Source organism: Podarcis erhardii (assembly GCF_964252035.2).
Source record: "Podarcis erhardii genome assembly, chromosome: 15".
Lineage (NCBI taxonomy): Eukaryota > Metazoa > Chordata > Lepidosauria > Squamata > Lacertidae > Podarcis > Podarcis erhardii.
In genome coordinates, this window is record NC_138505.1 from 26,759,457 (window position 1) to 26,768,859 (window position 9,403).

The window sequence follows — 9,403 nt, forward strand, 5'->3', positions numbered from 1 at the left end:
ATCCATTTTCACATGCTCCTTTATAGCATTACTGCTAAAAACCACTTAATTTCATTCCCACATCATTCTAACATTCATTAATTTTACAATATTTCTTTAAATAGTCTTTAAATTTCTTCCAATCTTCTTCCACCGTCTCTTCTCCCTGGTCTCGGATTCTGCCAGTCATTTCCGCCAATTCCATATAGTCCATCACCTTCATCTGCCATTCTTCCAGGGTGGGTAGATCTTGTGTCTTCCAATACTTTGCAATGAGTATTCTTGCTGCTATTGTAGCGTACATAAAGAAAGTTCTATCCTTCTTTACCACCAATTGGCCGACCATGCCCAGGAGAAAGGCCTCTGGTTTCTTCAAGAAGGTATATTTAAATACCTTTTTCATTTCATTATAGATCATCTCCCAGAAAGCCTTAATCCTTGGGCACGTCCACCAAAGATGAAAGAATGTACCTTCATTTTCTTTACATTTCCAACATTTATTATCGGGCAAATGATAGATTTTTACAAGCTTGACTGGTGTCATGTACCACCTGTATATCATTTTCATAATATTCTTAGTTTTTGTATCCATTCTTCCTTTGCCGGGACTTCTGCTTCTTTCCATTTTGGGGCAAGTAACATTCTTGCTGCTTAGTTGCATACATGAATAAGTTTCTATATATTTTAGGTAGTTCTGTCCCTATAATTCCCTCTAACACGTGTGATTTCAACGCCAAAGCATTCAGATAATTTCTCCATAGAAACTGCCATTCTGGTGGTTCCCTCACTGCGAGAAGTGAGGTTACAGGGAACCAGGCGGAGGGCCTTTTCTGTACTGGCGCCCACCCTGTGGACGCCCTCCCATCACAATGTCAAGGAGATAAAGAAGTATCTGACTTTTAGAAGACATCTGAAGGCAGCCCTGCTTGGGGATGTTTTTAATGTTTGATGTTTTATCATGTTTTTAATATTCTGTTGGTAGCTGCCCAGAGTGGCTGGGGAGGTCCGGCCAGATGGATGGAGTATAAGTTGTTGTTGCTGTTGTTGTTGTTGTATATTTTTCTTTGTTGTAAGTCACTTGGCAAACAAATAATAATAATAATGGAATAGTAGAGCTCTCTACAATTCTCTCCCTAAGAGGAGCATTCTCCCTAAGAGGAGCAAGCTAGCTTAAGGGCTGCAGGGCACACACAGCTCTGCTCTCAAACACGTTCTCTCTGCAGCACCTGCAGCTTGAGGCCATTGCCAAACAGTAGGGCCAGCTCTGCAGAAACCCTCAGAATTGTCACCGTGCCTCCCTGCTGCTTCTAAGTGGGTTATGATATTGAGGACAACCAAGTTCCCATTGGAAAAGTTGCCCTGCATTAGCTACCAGGCGTCAGAGCAAGCGCAGTGAAGGTAGATTAAAGAAAAAAGAAAAAAGCATAACCTCTGTGAAAGGAGATCGAGAGAGGTGGCTCTGGTTAAATTTGACCGCACTTCAAGCAGATTGAATATCATACAAAAATAAATTTGATCATGGGTCGGTGGGCAGGAAGTACACAGAACCAACTATGGAAGGCCAGGGATGGTCATGTGAGATCTCATGGGAACTTTTGACAGCCCCACGAGATCTCACAACAGCATCCCAGAACCGGCGTGCTCAGTGGGTCTTGCCCCTCTAGCAAGGCAGAGAGCTAAAACTCCTTTCCCACGCAAGGTTAACTGCAAGCAGCTGAAATCCCACAAGTTAATTGTGCATAGGGTTCAACCATTCTGTACGTGCTACAGCAAAACTGTAGCTGCAGCAGACACTAACTGGAACGTCAGAAACATTTGTGAACTCAGCTGTGCATGCCCTTCTGATGGCCCTTGAGCAAGGACATTTTCAGCAGTCATTTCATCACCAGAAGCTGAAGTAGCCGCTTCTGAATGCCGGGCATCTGCAGACAAAATTACACCATGGAGCTCATGTTCAGAAATATCCCTGAGACCCGCAGACAATTACAATGAAATCTTCAAAGAGGATAACAATGGAGGATTCACTTACAGAGTTTCCAAATTCCAAAAGGATGTTATAGATTATTAAAGAAGGCATATAATATACTTTTGGAATGGGAAACTAAAGATGAAGAAGTTAAATCAGTAATGATTAAGTGGGCACAGGATATAGGTCACAATATACAATTTGAGGATTGGATAAGGCTTTGGAAAGTGAATTTGAAATTTACGGATTGTATATTGTTGAAAGAGAACTATATGAAGATGATGTATAGGTGGTATGTGACACCAACAAAATTAGCAAAAAATGTATAAAACAGAACAAAAGAACTGTTGGAGATGTACAGAAGGGGAAGGTACATTTTACCATATGTGGTGGGATTGTAAGATTACTTTTTAAAAATGGGAAATGATATACAATGAATTGAAAAAAATGTTTAAAATAACATTTGTAAAAAACCAGAAGCTTTTCTGTTAGGTATTTTAGGACAAGAGCTGCCGAAAGAAAAACGGACATTATTCATGTATGCTACAACAGCAGCAAGAATCTTAATAGCACAAAACTGGAAGACTGGAGAAATACCATCAAAAGAACAATGGCAAGAAAAGCTGATGAATTATGCAGAGTTGGCAAAGTTAACGGATAAACTGCGTAAAAAGGACAATAGTGATTTTGAAAAAGAGTGGGTACCTTTTACAACATATTTGCAGAAACAACAAAAAAAGGACCCACTGGCAGGATTTAAATAAACATTTACAACTTTATTTACAGAGAACAAGAAATTTAATAATGTGACAACATAGTACTATATACAAACAGCAGAATGTAACATTTGACGTAATAAACCAGAAATCGAGGCCGAGGGAAGTCAATAGGGAGGGGAGAAATTGGAAAATGAATGTTATTGATATTGGATATTTGTTATGAGAAAAAGAAAATCATTAAAAATTATTATTATTATTATTAAAAAGAAATATTCCTGAGACAACATTACAGGGGAGATGGAATCAGTCTGCATCAAACTGTGACATGCCTGGCAGGAAGGCACCCATCCACTGCCATTATCAGTGTTTGATGACGACGACTTCTGTTCAGCCTGCCCACCAAGTTGATCATAGCCCACTGGTCACATAGGGCAGCTGAGCTTAGCAGGGGCCCCAATGAACCTCTTGGTTTTGTGGCTTGAGAATATAAAAGTTGAAAGAGTTGTCGAGCACTTGGGAGAACTGGATCCATGGCTAGTGGGCAGCCTGGGAGGTCACAAGCTGCACAGGCCCAAGAAAAAAAGATGGGACCCAGGAGAGTCATCCACGGATGTCTTATCCACCCACTGCCCACCTGAGCAGTCCAGTAAGCAGTTCCAACAAGTCCTCATCCTCTGTAACATGGGGAGCTTCCCCTGCGTTTTTACAGGGTATCCCTCGGGGCAGGGAGTGCCAAACTAAGCTCTTTGATTCCGTAAAATATAAAATTCAACAACTGTGTTTCCTTAAATGCAGGCCAGGCCAATCAAGAGCCACATCAGGTAACTCTTCCTAGTAACAAGTGTCAGTAAAACATCACTCCATCCTTATTTCCACTTTCCTCTTTTTCGTTTTCTTCTTCCTCTTCTTCTTCACTGCCATATCCTCCGTACTTGCGTTCTCTCCTCTCCTGCTTGCTCCATCGAAGCCCGAGGGCCCTTCAGTCCCATGATGTGCTCCTTCTCTGGCCTCCTGCTCATTGCTGTTCTCTCCATTCATTTTTGCCTTCTTTTTCCTCCTCTTCTTCTTCTGGCTGGGCTCTGTGGCCGGGCAGTGGTGGTCCTGGCTGGAATTCTGGAGCGCCGCTGGGAGGCCGCTATGTTTCAGGATGTCTGCTGCTGTCACCGTGGCTTCCTGGCACCTCTGCCATTCTTCGTCACTGTCCGGCTCGCTGGAAAGTTACAGGCAAAATGGTGGTAGAGTTAAAACCTTGGAATTCGCTCATGCAATATGCTGCAGCAGCCACCAATTTAAGATGGCTTTAAAAAGAGGATCAGACCAATTCACGGAGAAGAGGGGTATGGATGACTACTAGCCATGCTTATTATAAATTACCGTATTTTTCGCTCTATAAGACGCACCAGGCCACAAGGCGCACCTAGTTTTTGGAGGAGGAAAACAAGAAAAAAATATATTCTGAATCTCAGAAGCCAGAAAAGCAAGAGGGATCGCTGCACAGTGAAAGCAGCAATCCCTCTTGTTGTTGTGGCTTCTGGGATAGCTGCGCAGCCTTCATTCGCTCCATAAGACGCCCACACATTTCCCCTTACTTTTTAGGAGGGAAAATGTGAGTCTTATAGAGCAAAAAATATGGTAATCACTATCGACACAACTGGGAATCCCAAGTGCTGGGGAAGGGAGGGGGTAGCCTTGGGAGCATCGCAAGGCTTGGACACAGCAGGGTGGATGGCCTGGGATCCCCACCCCCTGCTGCAACATGTGTAAAATGCTGGACTTCCCCATCAGAGATGAGTCCTGCCATCAGCTGCAGCCTCCAAGCCAGCTGCCCGGCTGGCCAGTTCCACCTCTGTCATGCACACTTGCCAGAGCAGCATCTCACCTGGAGCTGCAGTACCGCTGCCACCGCTTTCCCGCACCCTGAGGTTCTAGCTCCCCACAGTCTCCTGGCACTGATGAGGAGAAGAGGCGGAAGCCTAAGACATTGGAAGAAAAGCGGGAAAGTTATTAGGGTACCCTCTGTGTTGGAGTCAGACCAGGGCCATATATCCAAAGGGCATGTAGGAGTGCAAGTTCTCCAACTCAACAAGGCATTTTGTGTTTTCATTTTGTATTTTTGTGCTGTGAGCTGCCCTGTGATCTTTCGATGAAAGACAGTATATAAAGTTAATAATTAATAAAAATAATAATAAAGACTACAGTCATACCTCGGGTTAAAGATACTTCAGGTTGAGCGTTTTCACGTTGCGTTCTGTGGTGACCCAGAAGTAACGGAATGGGTTACTTCTGCGTTTCGCCGCTCGCGCAAACGCAGACACTCAAAGTGACGTCATGCGCATGCACAGAAGCGGCGAATTGCGACCTGCAGACGCACAGACGTGGGTTGCGTTCTGCTCATGATGTGAACGAGGCTCCGGAATGGATCCCGTTCGCATCCAGAGGTACCACTGTATTGGAGCGAGAGGCTGGGAGCGCAAGTGGGCCTTGCTCTGTTGACCAGCAGGGCAGCAGGTATGGCTTCTCAGAATTCTACCAGGCCTCAACAAACCAGGGGCTTCATACTGCCTGTCAATCTGAGAGCCTGGTGTTGCAAATACCTATCCCTTACTGTGCCTGAAGTGTGTCCCACAGAGTACTGTGTTTGCCATCAGAGGCCAAGTCTTCTGTGGCATGGAGGGTGGTGGCACAGAACAGGCCTTTTCAGTGGTGGCTCCCTACCTTTGTAATGGTCTTACCAGGGAAGAATGCCTGGTGCCATTGTTGTCTGTCTTTAGGCAACAGGCAAGAAGACACTAGTTTACCAAGCCTTTTTAATTTTTGATTGGGAAGGTACTTAACGAGATTTGTCCTCATCCTTTAAGTGGGGCAGGAAAGGACTTGTTCTTTTAAAATATATTGCTGGGTTAGTATTTTAGTTGGGGGTATTCTTGTTTTTCTATCTGGTTTTAATGTATTAGTTCTTTCTATTTTTATTGTGGAAGTTGCTTTGAGACACCCAACTACAAAAATGTGACTAATAAACACAAAAACCTAACAATAAAATATTTGAGGTTTGAGGATACACAGCCTCAGGCCCCAAGGTCCTTGCTTCAAACTCCAGAGTTCCTGATACAGCAAGTTTAGAATGCATATACACACAGAATCAAAGCAACACTTAAGTTGGTATAAAGCATTTTAGATTATGCAGAGAACCCACTCACCATCGTCTTCAGTCTCTGAGGACTGCAGATTGTCCTGTGCAGGTCCTGGAGAATGCTTCAAAATAGTAATGGAGCTAAAAGAAAGAATTACATTTGCACAACGATAAGGGAAACCAGGGGTCATGTTAAAATACTGGCATGACACAAATGATACGGCAAGCCTAGGAGACTCATTGGTTCCCTGGGTTTTGGCCAGACAATCTGGTAATCATTTGCCAGCCCAGATTCCCAGTTTTCATTATCATGCTTGTTTTTTGCTTTTGTTTTTAAAGAAGCAAGTCTTTAGGGACTAGATGTCCCTTTGGATCCCTTCCAGTTCTGTAATTCTATGATTGTAAAACCAGAGCTGAAATGTGCAGGTATTATTCCACCCACCTGTTATGGGGAAACTCCCTGCTGCAGTCAGCTAGGATTGACCAGGAAGCAGCAATAATACCCACAGAGACAGTAAATTCTAGATGTAGTGACTTCCTGGATTCTTTCATAGCTATTTTTCCCTCTCACCTGGAGTGGAAGTAATTTTTTAGTCCAGGATTTTAGCATGCCTGTGACTGCATGACCTGCCCCTCCCTTCCTCCCTCAAACAAAAGTAAAAAAGACAGGAGTTTATGTTCTAAGACAGGTGCTTTTATTTAATTTTACAAAGTTGCTTTTTTATTTTTTTCAAAAAGCTTTTTATTTGTTCCTTAATATGCTAGTTATCCATGACCTTGATGACTGAAGTGCATTAAACTTGGGGCTGGCTTTGAAAATGGTTTTAAAAACTCATGGTCATGCTATGCCAGTGCTTTACCATCTGCCTTTAATCTGGAGCACTGGATGTGTCCTTAAGAATTCCTGCACCAAAGCAATTTCTACTTAGAACTCTCCAAAAAATATGAACCCTCTTTTCTCTGAGGGAAGGGCTCAAGGAGCATCAATGTCACACCTTTGAGAACATATACCTGTCCAAAATTGCTCCCAATTTCTTTGCAACATGAGCTCGGAATTCTGGAGTGGTCTGTAGCTCATTCCCATCTTGCCCGTGATCGGAGACCTTCTCTCTGTTTAAAGAGAACAAACTACTAAATTATCTTGGAAGTTTGTAGCAAACAGTTCCCTTTGCCTTGAAAAGAAGAAGCTGGAATCAGATCCTGAAAACTGTAATGAGCCAGCCAGAGGGATGTGCAGTATGAAAGATCTGGGTTATGGCCTCAGTGAGAATGCCAAGCAGAGAGACCAAATATCTTATATAAACACATTTGGCACTAATTCAGGTTGTCCAATACATGACATGGAGGTATGAGAAACAGACTTATAACTCACCTAGGTTTTTTTGTTTTTGTTTAAGATCCAGGTAAGTACAGTCCTGCTATCCTACCCCTGTGCTGGGTAAATTGGAGAAAAGCATAATTAAACCTAGAATTATGACCAGCTTTCTGGCAGAGGACTCAGGGATGCATTTAGACCAGCATGCCTGGTGAGAGCCTCTTGGGGCTAAAACATGTCAAAAAGAATGGAAAAGGTTGTAGAATAGAGTGTTCCCTTGTTCTGGGTGTTTTATGATAGTATTACATTTATTATATTTCTTTATCCTCAATAAAAACTTTATTACCGGGGGTTCTGGGGGTTCTTGACTTTGCACAATTTTGCCTTTGTGTGCAGACCCCTAGAACCAAACCTTCACATAAGGAGGCAGGCCAAATGTACCACATGATTCTTATGGCTATGGAGCTCAAATATTAGTTTCTAGTAGAACAGAACACAACGCTCAGTAAACTTTCAAAAAAGCAAAGTTACCTGATGCTAGGCTCAGCGGATGGCAACTTGCTCTTCTTAAAGTTCCCTGCAAAAAGTTAACAATTAGGCCCAACATGAAAGTGAAGTTAGTTCAAATTCATTAGAGAGCCCTTTACAAAAGCAGTTTACAAAAAGAATAATGCAATAAAATTATTAGCAAAAGCAATTATTTAAAAAATTAAAACCAGCAACAAACTAAAAACACATCAGCGTTCAAGATATTGAGGTAGGCTTGCCTAAATGAAAATGTTCTTAGCAGGTGTCGAAGAGTAAGAATACAGTGATGTTCCAGAGTGTAGGTGCTGCTACACCAGGGGTCTGCAACCCGCAGCTCCGGAGCCGCATGTGGCTCTTTTACACCTTTGCCGCGGGTCCGGGGCGGATACTAGCGAGGGGAGGAGGCGCATTGTGCACCCCGACACTCCCCACTGTGGTGGGCGCTGTACTGGCTGTGACGTCGCATGGGGGCGGTGCGTGCGTTAGTCACGCACCGTCCCCTTCCCGCCCGCTGTCAGATCGGAGGGCAGCGGCAGGCAATGCTTTAAATGTTGCAATGGTTTTGCAGCTCCCAGTTTTTTTTCTTCAGAAACGGGTCCAAGTGGCTCTTTTTGTCTTAAAGGTTGCAGACCCCTGTGCTACACTAAAAGATTGATTTCTGACAGATTTTTGTTGGTGCTGCAAAAAAGCATCAAAACCTTTGTGGATCATTGTTCTGAGTCACGTGCCTCGAGCCAATCTTTAATTGACTTTAAAGGCTTCTTATCCATCCATCAGTCTAAGGCAGGTATATGTGGCCGTTGGCTTTTGGAGCGCCCAGCCCCTATGAGCCCCAGCCAGGGATGACAGGGGTTGCAGTCCAAGGAGGCTGCAGGTGCCCCATTCCTGGTTTTAAGAGATCAACTGGATACAGCCCTATTTCTGGCACACACACAAAAAGATTTTCTGCAGGGCTTTTTTGGGATGGCTAAAGTTTCTATCTAGTGAGAGGAAGGTGCTGCCAGGGCTCTCCCTACCGCCTTTGGGCACCAGCAGGGCCGCTGCTGCTGCTCGCTGCAACACCGGATCCCAGGCAGCCTCCCGGAGGCGCCCCAAATCCTCCTCCTCCTCGCTGCTGCTGCTGCTGGCTCTCCTGGTAGCCGACATGATGGAAATCCCCATCGGTCGCAGTGCATCCTGGGGGCTGTGGTCCAGACCTCATGGCTCAGCCCACATCCCTAGCCCGGTGCCCTCGGAATTGGACTACAACTCCCATTAGCATAGCCAGATGATGCTGGCTCCGATTGGAGCATTACTGTTCTGGCTGGGGCTGATGTGAGTTGTAGTCCAAAACTGTTGAATGGAGAAAACGACCCTAAATGTCTTCATTGGGCTGGTCAGCATATGTGTGGAATACAGAACACAGAACACTTAATTCACCGTCAGAGAGTGATAAGAAGAATAACAAAGAAAGGCGGGTTTGACTTAATTTATATTATATATAAGCCCTGCTGTTAGCTTTAGATCGCCCATCCATCACATAGGTGACATTCTCCTCAGTCTTTTGAATTTGTAAGGTTTCCATACTGACACTGCTTTTCTCCACTGGCCTGAGGCGCCTCATCACATATCTTGCATATGTCATCTCAACTTCGCAGACTTTTTGGCTACACATAAATTTCAATATTTGTCTCACCCATTTATTAGTTTAATGATATTACTATAACATGGAACGTTTCATGGCATGCTGTGTTGCTCTCACGCTGCTAAGGACAGACTTGCCGAAA

At 44.0% G+C, this 9,403-nt stretch overlaps 1 protein-coding gene across 1 annotated transcript; it reads right to left on the reverse strand.

Annotated features, from left to right (window-relative positions):
- Window positions 1-2,700: 2,700 nt before the first annotated feature.
- LOC309330436 (protein CUSTOS) lies at window positions 2,701-8,894 on the reverse strand. Its single transcript, XM_081842115.1, has 6 exons — window positions 8,654-8,894; window positions 7,641-7,686; window positions 6,806-6,904; window positions 5,862-5,935; window positions 4,544-4,637; window positions 2,701-3,874 (listed from the first exon to the last, which is right to left on the reverse strand). The coding sequence occupies exons 1-6, from the start codon at window positions 8,796-8,798 to the stop codon at window positions 3,520-3,522; spliced, it is 813 nt and encodes a 270-aa protein (XP_081698241.1). The 5' UTR covers window positions 8,799-8,894; the 3' UTR covers window positions 2,701-3,519.
- Window positions 8,895-9,403: the final 509 nt, after the last annotated feature.